The sequence below is a fragment of the Peromyscus maniculatus genome, chromosome 7 (assembly GCF_049852395.1).
Source record: "Peromyscus maniculatus bairdii isolate BWxNUB_F1_BW_parent chromosome 7, HU_Pman_BW_mat_3.1, whole genome shotgun sequence".
Taxonomy (NCBI): Eukaryota; Metazoa; Chordata; class Mammalia; order Rodentia; family Cricetidae; genus Peromyscus; species Peromyscus maniculatus.
Window position 1 is genome coordinate 34,051,381 of NC_134858.1, and position 19,200 is coordinate 34,070,580.

At 50.0% G+C, this 19,200-nt stretch overlaps 1 protein-coding gene across 7 annotated transcripts in view; it reads right to left on the minus strand.

Annotated features, from left to right (window-relative positions):
- Pknox2 (PBX/knotted 1 homeobox 2) overlaps positions 1-19,200 on the minus strand; it is a 274,475-nt gene that overhangs the window by 49,518 nt on the left and 205,757 nt on the right. For all 7 annotated transcript variants that reach the window (XM_076576020.1, XM_076576015.1, XM_076576016.1 and 4 more), the window contains one exon: positions 18,785-18,924. In XM_076576020.1, the coding sequence (XP_076432135.1) occupies positions 18,785-18,924 (140 nt within the window). The remainder of the gene's footprint in view (positions 1-18,784; positions 18,925-19,200) is intronic.

The window sequence follows — 19,200 nt, forward strand, 5'->3', positions numbered from 1 at the left end:
GCACAGAGTTGTGTTTCCTGTGTACACAGCATGAGTGCCATGCGGGGTGGGTGGGTGGGGCCTGCTGGGATTCAATGCTCCAGCTACAGGCACAGAGGTTTCCTCTGCTCTTACTCTTGCCTCTGCAGGGAGGAGCAGGCAGCTTCCCTCAGAATGGTCAGGGAGGGCCTCTCTGAGGAAGTGACATTTGAGTTAAGCCCAGAATGATGAGGGGGCAACCATGCAAAGAGCGGAGGGAGAGGTGTTTCCAGCAGGGAGAAGGGAAGCAGGGTTCTCTGAGGTGGGGGATGCAGCCAAGTGTGACGGTGTGATGGGGCAGGGAGGAGAGGAAACAACGTGGCTAACAGGGCAGCAGGAGTCGGGTTAGGAGGTGCTTAGTAGGCCCAAGACAGAGCCACAGAGCCAGGCTCGCAGGGGCAGGGCCGAGGCAGACGGTGTCGGTGACTGGCGTAAGGAGGAGCTGCGTGCCCCTTGTTTGCAGAGCCACTGCACAGATCTGGACCACAAACCTTCCCCTTGCAGGGGTCAGGTCTCCCTAGAATGGACGTGGGAGGCAGATCTGGGGCTCTTTTGTTTCATTTGAGAGTATTTTCTTCCCTTCTTTCATCACATTTCTTCATTCATTCATTCATTTATATTAGGGGTGTGCACGTGCCACACTGCACATATATGGAGGGCAGAGAGCAACTTGCAGGAGCCTGACTCTCTCCATCTACTATGTGGAACCCTGGGGACTGAACTCAGTTTGCCAGGCTTGGCAGTGAATGCCTTAACTCATTGAGCCACCTTGCTGGGCCACATTTGGGGGTCTTTTCTATGCTGTTTATGTTGGCTAAGGTCCTTGGGGTTGTCCCGGCCTCCTGCTCCCCACCTGAGCTGAGCATTGGGCAGGTGAGGAGCACTGTCAGCACCCCAAACCTCCCTTCTCTTAGCCCACCAGGCTCCTGAGACTGCTTCATCCCACTGACTGTACAGGAGCCCATCCTTAGGAACCAGGCCAGGCCAACGGGGCTACCGGTGGATCCCATGTGCTCTCCTTCTAAATCACCCAGTGAACTAGTCCCCTGCTTGCATGGGGACGACCAAGACAACAACATTACCTCCAAGACAGATCCAGGCAGCCAGTGACCTGATGGGTTCTAAGGCTGCAGCCATGACTTTGGGCTTCCCTAAGGCTGTCCCCAGGGCCATTACAGATGAGCTGCCTGTCTCTTCTGCGTTTGTCCATCATGTGCCTGCCTAAGTTTTGACCTGTGTGTTCTCATCTGCTCTTCCTGATCCTTGCATATGTGGAGAAGAAGCCATAGCCCTCATTGGGCCCCACTAAGGAGTCCTCTCCAGCAGCTTCTGCTTCAGGCTTGGGGGACAGCTTAAATACGGAAGGGCCTACGGGAGCTGACATCTAAGCATCTAATTTCCTAATATATATGGGAGAAGTTCCATATATACATATACATTTATATATGCATACACACACACACACACACACACACAAAACATCGGCTTCTAGCATGTCAGCTTATCCAGCTAGAATATTTGTTCTTTAGTGCTGGTGATCAAACCTCAGAGTCTCGTGCACAGCAGAGAAGTGCTCTACCAATGAGCTACACACCCAGCTCAAAAACACAGGTTCTAAGGAACCCTTCTTCCTGCTGCTGTCTGGCTCTGTCTGCCCGTGGACCAGCACTCTTCAGAAGCTTGAAGCAGGGGTGTGGAACTTAGTCCCCAGGGCCCAGAAGACGAACAAGCTATGAGAGATGGCCATCAGACTTTATTCCGAAGAGCAGAGGACATTTGACCTCCACAGGAGCTCACCTTCTCCCTCCCCATCCCTGCCCAACTCTGCTCCCCACAGGCCACCTCCCTCCTGACCGCCCCCTCCACCCCAATCTCTCTTAAGCCGTTCAAAATTTGGAGGAAATAAATCTCACTGCACTAATTCAGTGAGAGTTTGAGCCTCGTCAGTGCAGAACAAATAAAAGGAGTGAACTGGCATGACATTTTACTGCAGAAGAGAGGTCGTTTCCAGCCACTAATAAAAAGGATTTGACACAGACTAATAAAGAGAAATGAATTTCTCTAATGGCCTAATTTAGCACATTCAGCACTGCGCCTCCGCCCGGGTGCTGGGAGCGAGGACAGAGGCAGGAGGGTGGAAGAGGCAAGGTTGGTCTCTGGGAGACGGGGAGAGGGGATGAGCTCAAGGAACATCGTATTATTTCTTTTCTCTGTTCCGAGCCCCCGGCCCCACCCCCACCCCCACCATCACCTCTTCCCCAGGAGCATCCGAACTAAAATCAAGCCCAAGGTATGCAGTTCCTGTTAACGATCCAAAGAAATAAAGAAGCCCTCTCCATAGAATTGCAGCCCTGCGCTGGCTTAAGGAGGTGATTAAACCGGATGTGTTGATTTCTACAGGGGTTTAAGTCATCGTTTGGTTTAATTACTTCTGACACTTCTGCCTTCGTGTTTTCTGCATCACCCAAATAGGCTGGTCAAGAGCGCCCAGTGTGGAGCCAGGTGGGTGGGACTGCTCTCCCCAGGGAAAGCAGACAGGTCAGACGTGGACAGTGTGCTGGCTGGAGCCCTTTGCTGAAGTTCCCACCACTCCCCTTGGCGAAGGCAAGGCTGGGACCCCTGGGATCTAGACAGTCCGTCCCTCGGCCAAGATCAAGAGTCCTCCCCCTCCCCCGCACCCCGGGGTCAGAAGTTGCTGACCCCATCTCGCTGAGGCTTCTGGGAGCCGGTGAGAATCCACAAATCCCTTTTCATGACCTCCTCCCCGGTTTAAGACAGGTTCTTAGCAAAGACTGGGGCTGATAAGTTTCCTTAAAGTTTGTGAAGACCTGGAACAGAGACCACCACTTTCTTGGCAGCCTTTCACACTCCGATCTGACTTGAAGTTCCCCTCTGTGGCTGCAGCACATGTCTCCTTATGAAGAGGACTCAAGAAAAGATAGTCAGGCCCTTTTCCAGTTCCTTTGGCTGTGTTGTTTCTTTTATTTTTAATTTAAGACATTTTTTTTTCCCCTATGTACTGGAAGAATAGAAACAGAGTGGGAAAGGGTGTAAATAGCTTTGAAGAGGCTGGGATAGGGAGGAGCTTAAGGATGGTCCCAGGCCTTCCGAGGGATGGTCCCAGGCCTTTGGAGGGATGGTCCCAGGCCTTCCGAGGGATGGTCCCAGGCCTTCCGAGGGATGGTCCCAGGCCTTCCGAGGGATGGTCCCAGGCCTTCAGACAAAGTCGTTTCTCTTTCTGGGTGATAAATCCTGTGATTCACAGTCAAGCCTCTGTCCCTTCTTTCCATGCGACCTTGGCCAGGCTACCGACCTCAATTATGGGTCCAGCCAAGTATGTGGCCACCTGACTGGGCTGTCTACCTCCTCCTGGCCCCTGTGACCACCCTCCGAGCCTCCAGACTCCCTCACTACCACCCCTACCCCCATGCCAGACTCATTCTGCTGAGGTGTGGGCAGAGGGAGCCCAGGCTCAGTGCCCATTTCTCCTAGAGCCCTGGGGTCCTTCCAAAGGGGAGAGTTAGTGAGAGCCTTTCCCAGATGGGACAGGATGATGACCAGAGGGTGGACTGAATGATGAGTGATAGAGATTTCTGGGTGGAAATAATCTAGAAGGACTAAAGTCACAGACAGGGTCAGCCCACTCCAGAAGACACTAATGAATCTGTTGACCAGAGGGCTGGCTGAGGTGGAATACTAAGGGTGGGGCTGACAAGAGCTACTGCTTACCCTTACTGACATGTATGGCTGCCAGAGGCCTGCCTTCTTGGAAACTCTACCCAGGGGCTGCCATTGCGATGCTTTATTGCTAGTATCCCAGGCCAGAGAACACTGGGGTCAGGGAGACAATATCCCAGAAGGCACTGCTCCAGGCTCTGGCTCTGCACTGGGCTCCAGTGACTTGCGCACCAGAGCTTTCCGTCTCTGCATTCCTCTGTGCCCTTCTAATGACTGGCAGAACTCAGCTCCACACACCATCCCTTCTGTGCAGACAGTCGATGGGTCTCTCTGACAACTGGGTTGTCTAGTCCTTTCCAAGTCATCACCAGACACTCTTGGGTTTCTCTCATGACTTCACTCACAGTTCAGAATGGGAAGCAGGGGGATTTGCAGCAAACACAGACTTTGGAGACAGACAGTGACATGATTGTTAATATTCTGATCCACCCCTTGGTGCCGCCCTGAATCCTGACGTAAAAGCCCCGTTCTAAGGAAAAACTCCTCCCCTTCCTCTCTCTCTTTCTTTTCCTCCCACGAAGTGCATACCTTTGACCTCTCTCTCTCTTCTTCTCCTTCTTCTCTCTCTGTCTCTCTTTCCTATCTTTCTCTTCGTCTCTCTGTTGTAATAAACTCTCCACGTGGATGCAGTGTCTGGGTTGTGAATTACTGGCCGCTGCGGCTGCTGCCGCCATGCCCACACGGCATGCATCTGCCCAGCATGTTTCCTTGCACACACAGGATAATCTCGGGATTCTCCCCTCCCCAAAATAATTCATAACATTGGCGCCCAATGTTGCCAGGCAATCCCACTGCTTTCTCCTGCCCACTGGCAGTCTGAAGCACTCTAGGACCCTGTACCACCCGCCATTTTTCAGGCTGGAGCACCGCCAGGGGACTCTTCACCCTACCGGATCAGTTAAGATTCCCCTCTGACCATTTTCCCACAAGTGAGGATTCATCTCATTTTGCTCCCTGGTACCACGTGTCTTTCAGGCTCAGTCCCCATCCCTATGCAATGGCATATGGAGGCTGCCTGTGCCCTCTTAATTCCACAGCCCATAGCCTTGGTGATGACGGTCCATTGGCTGTCTTGCACAGTTATCATTGGTATTCATTGACCCTCTGTGATGCTGGAGGTCAGTCCGCTGAGCCTTATACCTACTTCCTGTATGATTGATCTGGCCATCTATATTTCTTTCTGACTGACTTTTTCTTTTCTTTTTTGATTTTTTTTGAGACAGGGTTTCTCTGTGTAGTCCTAGCTGTCCTGGATCTCACTCTGTAGACCAGGCTGGCCTCGAACTCACAGAAATCTGCCTGCCTCTGCCTCCCAAGTGCTGGGATTAAAGGTGTGCGTCACCTCTGCCCGACATGAATGACTTTTAAATGCTTCAATTTATCTCTTCCTTATCTGCTCAATTTACTTTCAAAAAAAAAAGAAAAGAAAGAAAGAACAAACCCACATGAACATGTGGTCAGGCGCCATATTTGATAGGGGTGAGCACATAATTAGGCAGTACCATCTTAAATAAGGGCAACCACATGGTCCAGCCGCCGGTATGGAGGGAGGTTAGGAATCACCTCCGCTATGTATTGTTCCACCGTTGTTTTATGAGATGAGGAAAAATCCTCCAGCCTTGGTCTGGTGTTCCCCAGCTGCCTCTCTCAGGCTCCAGCCATCTGGGCGGGGCAGAAGTTCAATCAATGCCTGCTGTTCCTCCACAGCCGGAGATGTATGCACTCCCCTCCAGGCATTAGCAGAACTACATATAGGCAGTACCATCATATTAAGACTTTAAATTTCAGATTTTAATATTAATACAATTCTGATATACTTTGGGTCAAAAGCTCAGGATTTTAAATTTTCCTTGGTTACTCATTCCCTGCCTTTCCACGATTTGGATTCCAGTACTGATTGATAATACTAATTTATCTAAAACTTTTATTTTTTTTCTCACTTGTCTATTCCTAAGGATGGTATTTTTTTCTCTCTCCTGGTCTTGGGACTCCTGCTCTTCCCAATTATTAAGACCATGGGCCAAAAGGCTCCAAATAAATTCACACATTTTAACTCCCATCTCTAGTCTACATCTCAGCAGGCTGGCAGACACATCGGAGCAGCAGCTGTGGACCACAACCTGCAGCGCTTTCCCTGCTACAGATGCCAGCAGAGATTCTGGTCTACATGATGTGGACCAGACCAGTCAATCGTAATTGTTCCCTGCCTCTACAGCCAGGTCAGATGACCACATGCCTGGGTTCCCTCCTTACCTTTAACTAGCCAGAGTCCTCCTGACCACCTGCACCCTGTTCCATCTTGAAGCAGCTGAGGAGAATAGGTCGTCCTGTGCTCCCTGTTCCCAGGACAGGCTGGAGGGCTAGGTTAGGGATGGAAACCCTGGCACAGAGTCCACCAAGAGGGTCCTTTTCCTTTTCTCAGAGTTTGGCTGCACCCTGACTCACAAGCCCCTTTTCTCCTGTTCTCATCTGGCCTTGGGATCTTTCCCCTGTCACTCTTCTCTGCCTTCTCAGGAGACAGCTTAAAAAATAATTATTTCTATATAAGTCATTCAGGATCATAATCTGGCTGTACTCAAAGTCAGAACTACAGCTACAGGGCCTTAAAAATGGTAAGACATTCAGATATCAGATATCACTGCCAACATCTTAAAGAATGTCTCTCCTTACTCAGGGTCTATTCAGAATGTGAACCTCCCTGTCCTTGCTGACTTCATTAAGCTGTAACTAACTGGGAAACCTGTATATTCAGATTTAAGTCATATATATGCTCTCAAAGTTATAAATACATCTAACAGATTTTGTTCCCCCAGTCCTTAGACACCTGTAGAGATATGAGAATATGGCATTTAATATAAAAGCTTTTGATGATAGAGAGACATGTCAGCTCCTGGCAGCATCCTGTATCTCTTCTAAGAAGACGGATGGCCGCAGAAGAACTTCCAGCCGGAAGCTCATGGCAAGGGTGGCCACACAGCAAAAAGCTGAGTTCCTGTCCAGACTGTGAATAAGTGGAACAATGGAGGATCGATTGCCCCACACTGCAAAGTCAAGGTGGGTCAGTCTCCCCAAATTTCTACTCCACAGAAAAAAAAATCTGTCAGATCTTCTGGGCCGATCAGCTGAACAAGTGCTGCTTTTGGGGCTTCTGGCCCCAATTACCACAGAGAGACTTGGGATCGCTGCCTAGGTAGCTGGAAAGCTGTTTCACTTCTTAAATTTATCCTTCTCAGATCTGATGATGCTTGATGACTAGGGTATCAGTTTAACAGCCCCAATCCAAGATTTTATATATATAATCTCCAGTTACAGACAGGTATGCCTCTTTCACAGACTTCCTGGTACAGCATAGACCAATTTCAGGTATAACTCCAGACGTTCAAAGTTTTTTTTTTTTTTTTTTTTTTAAGATTTATTTATTTATTATGTATACAGCATGTATGACTGCAGGCCAGAAGAGGGCACCAGATCTCATTATAGATGGTTGTGAGCCACCATGTGGTTGCTGGGAATTGAACTCAGGACCTCTGGAAGAGCAGTCTGTGCTCTTAACCTCTGAGCCATCCCTCCAGCTCCGAGGTTCAAAGTTTTAATACTGGTAAGTGCAGCTTTGATAAACTGATAGAATTTTGACTACAAATAGTTTTATTTAAGAGTCCTTAAATGGATTTTTAACCCTTTTGCCATGATGTAAATTCATTCCAGCTGTCTTACAGATACCTACAGGCTCCTGGGAAAAGTTTTGCTACTGCATCAAGAAATCTGGTCTGATGAAAACTAACAATCTCCAGAGCCCATTTCTGACCCCACCTATTTTTTGAGCATATTTTGCAGATTCATTGTTCCTGCCTGACCTCTAGAGAAACAGCAGATGCCATGGCTTCTATACCCCTGATTTGGCATGCCATTTCCCCCAAAGCTCCTAGAACATCACTGCTGCAACCTGCCTGCCTCCTCAGCTCCCGCAAAGAACGTTCCTGAGATTGTCTGCCATGTGTGGCTCCCAGTCTGTCCCCCCCCGTGGCCCCTCCCCCGTCCCCCCCTACTTTGCCCTTTGCCAGCCTGAAGTAGCCTCGAGAACTTAGCACCCTTGTCCCCCAACTTGCTCCCATAACTCACCTCTTTTTATAATAATCAAAATGGAGGAATGTTAATGTTCTGATCTGTCCCTTGAAATCCCTTGGCTCTACCCTACATCCTGACATAAATGCCTCACTCTAAGGAAAAACTCCTCCCCTTCCTCTCTCTCTTTTCTGCTTCCCCTCCCACAAGGTGCATACCCTCGACCTTTCTCTCTCTCTCTCTTTCTGTCTCTCTCTTTCCTATCTTTCTCTTCATTTCTCTATTATAATAAACTCTCCATGTGGATGCAGTGTCTGGGTTGTGAATTACTGGTCACAGCCACCTCTGCCATGCTTGCATGGAATGCCCAGCCCACATCTGCCCAGCATGTTTCCCTGCATTCAGAGGATACCCTGGGGGGGGGTCCCCCTTGCACAATAATTCATAGCAATGATGTTTCCGCATATTATAGAATGTCTCTGAGCCTCAGTTTCCACTTTTATATAACAGGGATAAATCCCTCCCATGCATAATTAAATGAAGAAACACAGACAGTCTTTGGCGCTGAGTAAACTATCAGTTAATACTCGTTTTATCCCCTCTGGAGGTGTGTGGACTCCTTTATGCAAAGCAACAATGATACCATCCACTTCAATACATTTTTTCCCCCTCGTCTGCTAGTTCACTTGCCTGGAAAATGAGCCCATGTGCTAATTTCAACAGAGGCTTGGGAAGAGAAGAGAAAGAGATGGTGTGCCATTTTCAGAATGCAAGACCAACTTTCTTCCTTGTTTTGTTTCTTCCTTCTTCCTTTCCTCTCTCCCCCCTCCCTCCCTCCCTCTCCCTTCCTCTCCCCCCTCTCTCCCTCTCTCCCTTCCCCCCTCCCTCCCTCCGTTTCTTCCTTCCTCTTTGAAGGCACACGTGGCGGACAAAGGTCACCTTCTTCTTGATCTTCACTTTGGTCTTTGAGACACAATCTTTTGCTGAGCCTCCCACTCATTGTTTCAGCTAGGCTGTCTGGCCAGCAGGCCCCAGAGACCTGCCTGTCACTCCATCCCAGGCCAGTGCTGGTGTCACAGCCATGCACCGCTACACCCGACTTTCACATAGGAAGTCGAACAGCTGAATTCGGGTTCTCATGCTTCAGCACCAAGCACTTTACCCTACTGAGCCATCTCACCAGCCCGGCGTCATGCTTTTAACGTCCAGGAGCTCACTCTGGTTTTCTGATGTATTCTTACAAGCAGGTCATGTGTCAGGGACACTGTTTTCTGCTATCCCTCTGATGGCAGTCACAACAGCTTCTTGGCAGTGATGATGTCTGCTCTCTATGTTGCTTTTGAGTTACTGGGACAGGGTTTTGCTATGAACCCCAGGCTGATTTTGAATTTATGATGGAGCTCAGGCTGGCCTCAAACTCCAGCCATCTTCCTGTCTCAGTCTCCCAAGGGCTGGGCTTAAAGTCACAAGCCACCAGACCCAGCCAAAATTTTATTTTCTTTTAATCAAAGAAGTACCACCAGTAAGAATTCCTTATTTCTCTATGACATTGATTTCATCCTGCCAACCACAGCTGCTGCACATGGAACCATCTTCCTTACTATGAGGTGAAGTCTGTGTCCTGATAACTTCCTAAATTCCCAATGAATGTAGGAACTGAGCGTGGTACCAGCAGGGATCAATACAGCTCTGACCACTGATGAATGGGAAGACTCAAATGAGGCAAGCAGTAACTACAGAGATGAGGTTTCTGAGACAGGAGCCTGAAGTTCTTTCTGGCTCAGAATCTGCTGTTACTGGGCAAGCTTGAGTCAGATTTAGCCATCTGACAGCTTGTGGACATGGCTGCTGCGAGAGGACCTGCCTCTGCTGGGGTATGTGGGTGGGGAGGGGTGGAAGGTCTTCGAGGGGGGTGTGAAAAAAGGTGCATGTTCAGACTCTACTTCTCCCTCCCTTCAAAAGCACCAGATGGAGAGAACAGAGCAGGGTGGGGAGAACAAGCCAGAAGCCCCTGGTTGGATGTATTTTTACTTCAGGTGTGACGTTGAAAGCATGCAGGATTATTTTTAGTCCTGCCCAGTGGGCGGTATGTTCGCCTGGGTTGCCTTGGAGAGGACTTCTTCTTGTTACTAAATTGGAGCTGCATCTGTTGGGTTCCTGGGCTGCAACCCAGCTCTCTTCCCTCAGGTGGGTGGACGATGAGTGAGGGACCCAGGCAGGCCATATCCTTTCATCTATATGCACATTTGTGTACATGCATGCACACACACACACACACACACACACACACACACACACACACACACACACACAGAGAGAGACAGACAGACAGACAGACAGACAGAAAGACAGAAAGACAGAGAGGCAGATATGAAATCTCAACAATGTGGATGTTAAATCTAGTCTATAAGAGCAAAAATCTAAAAAAAAGAAAGAAAGAAAAAGAAAGAAAGAAATTTAACATAGGGCTTCTGCCCAGCCCCTTGTGAAAAGCAGAGGTAACAGGCACTGAAAAGAATCAGCCTTTCCTGAAATTAGGCAGGTAATGAGAGGCAGTCAGAGCTTCTATCCTGGTCACCAGAAATCCAGCCAGTTCACAAACAGGTCCTATTGCAGGAGAGGACCGGGTTAGAGAAGGTAAGGGAGCTCCATCCACTTTACCTTGGTCACTGGCAGGGACTGGACACATATCTGCACATATTTGGTGGCACTTGTTGAGTTATAAAGAGCTCTTATAAAACACTTAACTGCAATCCACCCCTGCGCCCTTTACACACCCATTCTATGGATTAGCAAACTGACACACTGTGTGGCTGAATGTTTTCATCAAGCTAATATGTGATTTGAAGCTTATACCTGGATATTCAAACCCCAAATGCTGAACTCTTCTCTTTCTCCCATGTGGTAGTTTTGATTTTTTTTTTACATTTATTTATTAGTTTATATGTGGATGGGTGGAAAGTCACAGAGAACAGCTTGCAGGGGTTGGTTCTCTCCTTCCACCATGTGGGATCTGAGGATTGAACTCAGGTCCTCAGGCTTGGCAGCAAGCACCTTCACCCATCGAGCTGTGTCACCAGTCCCCATGTGCTAATTTTGAATCTCTTCATCCCTTTCTTTATTCCACTGTCCTTGAATGTTATGTATCTTGGATTCAGAAACCACACTGTCCTATGTACCCTTAAGCATCAAGACTTCTGCCGAGACAAAACATCTCTGCTTTATCAGCTAGGTCTCCAGAAGTTCACCCTCTGCTCACAACACTTCTCTGTGTGGGGACAAGGCTTCAGCATTTACAGAGCCCTGTTTTTCTCATCGGATGTCTACTCTATGGAGTATGGCCTTTCAGAAGAGGTTTGGTGATTTTGTCCAATGACAGAGTCAGAAGACCAAAGCCTTGCTCTATGTTCTTTTCACACAACCATGAAATGGATCAGTGTCTAAGAAATGCAGAATGCCACCGGTTAAAGGAGGAGTGGGTTGGGTTAGCTCAACCCTGGGAAGAAGCCATTGGAGGTAGGAGCCCTAAAGCTCCCCGCATGCTCCTCTCTTACTCTACCCCACCTCATTGGCCCTATCAGGGAGACCCAGTACTGGCTACTTCCCCTTTTGTGAAGAGGGACAGTGGAGTATGCTTCCTAGGATGTAGTTACTGGTCACTGAGATCTCTGTGTACTGAACAGTGCATGACCTTGTGAGGGTAAGTCTTTGGGCTTCTGGATTCCTGGGTCCCTTATCAGTAAGTTACATCTTAATGGAGGTGTGGGCACAGTCTGTGGCCGCCTCAGCTCTATCTAAGACGAAAACTGTGAGTGGCGAAGACACAGAACTGACCATCTCTGGGCATACTGTGAACACCACAGCTGCAGCCCGCTGGCCTGCTAGTAACCTGTGCAGAAGCCGAGCTTGGGCAGAGAGCCTTCAAAAGGCAGTGGGCAGGGGATAGACTAGGCTTTTGTTGGAACGGGAAAAACATGAGCATGGTGTCACTTCCCAGAGAACGGCTCCAGAAGACTGGAACCCCTGATGACAGCCAGTAGCTGAGATTTTTCCTTCCCGTGCCAGCAAATCCAGCTACTTCAGAGAGCAGGGAACGGTCACGAAAGCTTCCAGCCCACAAAGCCCGGCCGAGGACACAGCCTGGAACATCTGTCCCTTGTACCTAGTACTTCAGAGGCCTTGGCCTAGAGCTCTGGTCCCGACTGCTTCTTTGGAATGGCTCCATTTCCTCTCATGCCATTCTCTTGTGTTCTTATCCAACGCATTCCATACACGAGCAAGCATAGTGCCAGGGAAGACAGAGAGTCAACCCCTGGGGTCGCTTAGTAGCAGCCAGAACACTCTCTGGTCACAGGGTGGACAGACTCCCTCAGCAACGCATCGTTAGGAAGTGGTGGTTCCCAGGGCCCTGGCCAGGAAGCTGCTGAAGAGGACAGTCACAACAGGGGCCCTGCCCCCTTGTCTAGCCTGATCGTAGGGACACCGACTTCCTAGCATCTCCCAGCCCAGCCCCTGGAAGGGCAGCTTTGTTGATGCCATTCTCTGGGGATTTGCCTCCCTTGGGAAAAGCAGCGTGACTCTCCCACACAGAGCAGATACTGGGTACATTTTGGAGCCCTAACTATGGTGCCAAGTTTATATTTCAGCTCCTTCCTATGTCCATCCTCCTCCATCTCTGCACATTCCTTCTTTGTAATGCCTCCGGGACTCACTACGATGCTTTACATCACACGGCACACTAAATACATGCTTAACTGAATAGCATTGTGAGAATCACTTGATTAGGAACCCCCTTCTCATCATCGTAGCTCCTGCCCTTTACTTCCTAGCCCTGCTGACTCTGCTTGCTTCAGTTTCCCAAAATGTCCCACAGAGCTGGCACCTACAGAGAGCACTTACCATCTGCCAGATGTGTGTGTGCACATGTGTGTGTGCACACGTGTGTGTGTGGGGGGGAGCAGATTTGCCCCATGTGTAAGGCAGCCAGAGGTAGATGTCAGATGTCTCTGCTTTCACTTCTCACCTTGTTTTATTTTTTGAGATGGGGTCTCTCACTGACCCTGGAGCCTAAACTGGCTGCCTAGTGAGTGCCCAGGATCCACCTGCCCAAACACACCATCACTATGGTTACAAGTGAGCACCACCTCTCTCTCTCTCTCTCTCTCTCTCTCTCTCTCTCTCTCTCTCTCTTTCTCTCTCTTTGATCCAAACTCAGGTCTCTGCGTTCGAGCAGCAAGTACTTATTCTCAAGCCTCTCTCCAGCACCTGCCGTGACTCAGGTTCTTTACTAAGTCTTTGCCTGTGCAAATCTAATCTCATGGCAGCCCTGATGAAAAGATAGTATTACGTTCACCCCCATTTACAGATGAGGAAGCTGGGACACGGAAAGACTTGGGGCCCGGTTGTGGAGCCCGAGTGTGAAGCAGGCAACTGCCAAGGCTGTGCTCCTAAGCCTGAGGCCTACATCACTGCAGGCTTCAGACTGAGCAGGCCGAAGCCACACAGCTGGGCCAGTGCTTACGACCCTTCAGTCCACTGAACGCACACTGCTCTCTGCACTGGGCACTGCCTAATGTTATGTAACTTTACCCTGGCTATTAGTGTTTTCTTTTCTCCAGTTGAGAAAATGGAGGCTCTGAGAGATTAACTCACCCAAGGTGACAAAGTTAGTTATCGCCACATCTATTTCTAGAACATTATTCTATTTCCCCTGCCTAGCACGGGTTGCTAGGCTGAATTTGCACCTCCAGCTAAAGGGACTGTCAGGATCAAGGCTTGGGATTCGGTGACCTTTAGGATGGTCTCATGGGAGTGATCGGAATGCTGCTCACTGTCCTGTTTCCTCCCTTCCCAGACAGGTGTGGATTTGAGAGGAACCCAGTCTGGATGCGACAGGAATGAGCGTAATATACATAGCGCTTTAGGAATGCACCTTGCTTTATTGAGTGACAGCTGGACTGGGCACGGGATCTCAGGGGGTAGGGCGCACCTGGGTGGAAGCTCACAGATAATTGGCTCATGGGATCTAGGGCTGATTTGAAGATAGATTCACATATGCAGTATGCAAAAGCCAAGATTCTAAGCCAGGAGAAGAGAAAGAGGAGGTGAAAAGAAGCGTTTAAAGCAGGACTTCTGGAGCGGCCATGAAGGAGCTCGCTCACTGGTAAGCCAGCAAAGGCGCTCGGACAAGGGTGGATTCTGAGAGCGGGCTTGCACAAGCAGACAGAAAAGCACTGTATAGAATCCCCAAAGGAGAAAACTCTGCCTTGGGGTTCAGTTGGAGCGCCATGGTGCTTGCACACTTACACAGTTACACACTTACACAGCGTGCACTCCACCCTCGCACTTTCTGAAGCATTAAGTCATTAAAGACAGAACATTTAAAATCAAGATTCCAGTGTTAGACCCCAGAGGACAGAGCCAAGATAGGATCAAGGCCACTGAAGGCCACGCCACAGACTCTGCAGACGTAGGATTATCTCCCTGTCCCCATTTGTGAATGGGGACTGTTGCATCTGTGACCTGGCTCCTTGTATGGGGATTGTACTTCGTGCTGGCAAGACTGAGTCCCTGTGCATCTTTTTCCGTCTCTGCCGTAGCCGTTTTGAGTGGGTCATGGAAGGAACATTTACATCACAGAAATTGTCAATGCTACAAATCATGCTCCTCAATTCTCCCCCCAGCCGATTGCCAGCACACCAACCTAGGGCCATGGTGTATTTATGGGGGTACTGTCTAACCTATTTAATTAGTCCCCTCCACGAGCCTCTTAGTACCCTCGTCGCCTAACAGCTAAGGCTGGGGGCTCAGCCCTGTCCTCACGGAGTTAACAGTCTAGCAAGTGGAGGGCACAGGGAAGTTAATCCAGATGTTAATCCAACTAATTTAATTGTAACGACACAAAGGGATGCGGGGCGGAGAAGAGAAGCCACCCTCTCTGCCCGAGCCTGCAGCTGCCCCTCTGGTGCCTTTCCACGCGGAAGCAAAGCACAGCCGCTTCACTATTTTCTCGCCACTCGGGCCTCCGGCCCACACTTCTTTATCCCAGGTAACTTCGGGGCTGCCAGTGGGCGCTGCGGTCAGGGAGGTTCTTGCCGTAGGAGAGACAGCCAATACCTTAGCTGAGCATGCTCAGCAAAGTCGCCCTCCTCCCCCGCTCGCACCTGGCCAGCCTAGCTCCCTGCCACTCTTCTGCTCCCCAGGACATCACGGTTTCCATGGGAACCCACACACTTCAAAGGGGAACGAAGGAGACTGGAGGGGAGGAGGGGGAGTGAAAGCTGGATTAACCTCACCCTCTCGGCCCCATCTCTGCTCTGCCTCCTAATCCCTTGGTCTCAAACTGCACCTGACACCTGACCGCCGTTCAGCAGCGTGGCAGGTGGGGTGCTACCGTCCAAGTTACATTTGAACTTCCCCGGAAGGAGACATCGGAGCTGAGGTGGGGGCTGAGGAAACGGAGGACCATCCAAACCTAAAGCCCCCGACTCCACGGGCCTCCCCTCTTCCGATTCCCCCTCATCATTCATTGCTCCCGGGCCACAGACACAATTACCCGGGATGTGCATCCAATCATGGGATCTGCTTGGATTAGGCTGAAATCATTAATCTGAGCCGGAGCTCCTGGTTGCCTTGCTGATTAGCCCAGATGATGCTCTGGTATGATCCAATTAAAGACAAGTTCTGCTCGCCCCCTCCCCCCGCTTCCAGATCAGAAGGGAACCAATACATTTCATTAACACATCCTTATACACAAATAAAACCTTGGGGGCACTGGCAGGCTTCCTCCCCTTTGTCACACTGCCCCTCTGCCTGTCAGCAGGGGCTGTGGCAGGGAGCTTCCCCCATCTTCCTCCATCTGTAATCCTGGAAGGGGCCACAGGAAGACTTCCAAAAAAAGTGGTGCTGGGCACTAATCTGGATGGAAAGGGCCTTGTTATATTTATTGACATAAAACGTGGACTCGCTGATGTGCTTTGGAGCAACCACACTGCCCTGGGCAGGCAAATCTAATTAAAATGACCGACCCTCCAGGAGGCTGGGCATCCAAGCAATGGCTGCAGAGAGAGCCGCTGGTACTAGAAGGAGAGATGTGAATGTCGGAGACAACTCTGGGGCTCTGGACACAGAGGCAATAGGACTGGAGAGCTAGGGGGCTGGGCAATGAGGAGCCAGTCAGCCATGTTCGCCTAGGAGTGCCTTTACTGGGTCAGATGGCCACAGCCTTCCTCGGGCAAATGCTAAAGGCTCTTGTTGGGTTAGCCACTGAGAAGGAAAAGGGTGTGCAGGAAGAAGTGTTGAGTGAAGGAAGACCTGGGCCAGACTTCAAGTGGCATGGTGGGCAGGTCTCAGGGGCAGTGGGGTCACCTCTCCTGCAGCTTGGCTCGGGCGCAGCAGGAGCCTGGAGTCTTGAGAGGGACTTGGAGCCCATGGATGTGATGGCCTCGTCAAGTAGAACTCTGCTCTGTGCCCGCCATGGTGCCAGGTGCTCACACAGGCTGCCTCATTAACTCTTATTAAATGTGCTGCTGCTTGAGTCTATGATGAACCTAAAGTTCAGGGAGAGGTAGGAGCAAGCCTGGGTTTCCAGAAACTTCCTATGCCTAGCAGATACCATGACTGGATGCACCATGGTAATTGTGTTTGTGGCCTAGGGGCAATAATGAGACCGGAATGGAGACCGGTGGGGTGGGGGTGGGGGCACTGTGTTTGAACCATGCTTGGTCTTCTCAGCACCCCACCTTAGCCACCCTAATGGTTTCTCCCAAAGAACACCTATTTTTTTTATTTTAGTATTTTATGTGTATTAATGTTTTGCCCGCACTTCAAAGCTAGAAGAAGGCATTGGAAACTCTGGACTACAGACTATTGTGAGCTGCCATGTGGGTACTGAGAATCAATCTCAAGTCTTCTGGAAAAGCAGCCGGTGCTTTTAACCCCCAAGCCATCTCTCCAGCCCGTAAAGATCCTCTTAATCAGAGGCACTCTATGGTCCGTGCTCGATACACATCCCCTCCCTATGTTTCTGCGAAGATGCCTAGGATTAGCCTCTAACATGCATAGGAATCACCCAAGACCATGTGAATTTTATGTGTTGAACCCTGAGGTTTGGGTGGGCCCGGGACACTGCCTTTCTAATCAGCTCCCATATAATGTGATGCTGCTGGCCCATGGACTACATTTGGAGTAGTGATCTAAACAGAGCACTATGGGTGTAAGCCTGAGCCATCAGGTCATTGGGTAGCTTTCAGAGGTCACATACTTCCTCTTCCTTCTCAAGCTACTCATGCTCACAAAGGCACACACCTACAAGAGGTACTCAGGCTCACGTACAGGCAGCTGTGAAATCTCTCTTTTCACCTGAGGCTGCTCTGACCACTGGCTAATCCTGACCCTATAACACAGCAAATTCTGTTTAGCCTGGAAGGGCTAGCCCACACATTTCTCCACCTGGTGGAGCCTCTTGCTCAGCCAATAAGATCAGCCACAAACACTGCCTCCCAAAGGAAATCTGCCCAGTTGCTCTGAGTACACAGTGGTGCCTTCTTATTTGCATATCGATTGGGTCCTGGGGTGACAAGCACTTGTGTTTACCTTCCTACCTCACCCTGTTTCCCAGGAGTCTAACATAGTGCCTGCAATATTAATAGTAATGATTCGGTAGGAGAGCATAAGGGAGGGAGGGAAGGAGGGAGGACACTGAGGGAGGCCAGTTTGTCCTCTCTGAGAGCTACCAATGCCAGTTACTGTGAACAGATCCCAGAATTCTCTGGGCAGAGCTCTGCATCCACAGGCAGTGGACCTGGCTTATGAGTTGCACAGGCAGGGACCAGGTACTTTTATTTTTATTTTTCTGCAGGGCCTACGTGTTGGCATTAGAGGCAATCAGCTTACCTGAGTAACTAAAAATAATGCTGCTGATAATGATAATAACACCACTAATTGCCACCATTACCATACAGGCATTGTCTTTGGGGTGTGGGGGAAAGAAGGAATCAGTCTTCCTGTTCATTTGTCTTCCTCTTTGCCTGTCTTGGGTGAATGATCCCCATGCTACTTGCACTAGCTGTGATGTATACCCTGCCAGGGTGCTCTGCACTTGCTGGTGCATGGCAACATGTGAACTTGCAGAGGTGAATGTGAGCCAGAGCCCAGCCTCAACACCAAGTGCAGAATCGGGTATCTTTTCTCTGTACCCTGGGATCCTCACGAACAAATCTCATTCAGGCCCATTTTCAGATAACTCTACTGACCTCCCCAACCACACACACTAGAACCAGAGTTCCTTAAGGCAGACGGGTATTTCCCTGAGCTTCACCCCTTTCCCATTCAGGATGCTGCCCTGGGTACACGGTGCAAGCAGAATGAGGTGAACAAGCTACCTGCTGTCAGCACACTCTCACTTGGGGGAAGAACCGGGACCCACACAGTCACACACAACATCTACTGCAAGGCAGCACGGATCAGAGTGTGGCCAAGGAACAGCTGCATCAAGTTTCCCTGGCATGCTGACAACTCACATCCCTCTTCTTGTTGACTGAGCAACTGATCCTGCCTGTCCGAGCCTGCAGCCCAGGACTATGTGTTTTAATAAGCTCTCCCTGTTTGCATGCACACAGTTTATGCACTACCAAGTTGTAGGGGGTGCAACCAAATGATTGTTGGAGTGAAGGTAATGAGGATCACGGTGAAGAGAGGTTTTGGTTGGCTGAACTGAGGGTTTCTGGTGTTCAGTAGGGCCCATCTTCCCACCTGAGATGGGAAGGGAGTCTTCATGGCTGACCCTGCCCAGCCTTTCCTATCTCTCACAGATAGTTCCTGCAAGCTGAAGCAAACCCGCAGTGGCCAGCTAGCGGGGGCAAGTGGATTTGGAATCAAGGGATGCTCAGGCAAGCTGCTGTTGGCCATCACTGTTGATGACCTGCATTCTCCTCGCTCACCTAAGCCTGGCTGGAGAGTCCCCTACCTGTACACAGCTCGCTTATCAGCCTCCAGCTGGGCCTGGGGATCAATGGGGGCACTGGGCACAGGCGTGCTGGCAGTAGCTGAGGGTGCTGAGATGTGGACAGCCTGGGCCTTGGAAGGTGGCTGGGTGGTTGCTGTCATCTGCAGAGAGAAGAAAGAGGAAGGCAGATTAGGTGGAGAGGGAGGACTTCCTTGGTCTGTGCTGTCCCTGGAGGACAGCGTGTGGGCAACAGAGCCGGACGAACGTGATGTGTATCCTTATGCATTTGCCACAGCAGACAGTAAAGCAGTCTTCTCGTTTTCTTTAAACGAGTATGTTCTAGAGATCAACTTAGTAACCAGAGAATGGATGCCCAACACACTTTGAAACCAGAAATTATCTTATTTTACTGAGACAGGGTCTCTTGTAGCCCAAGC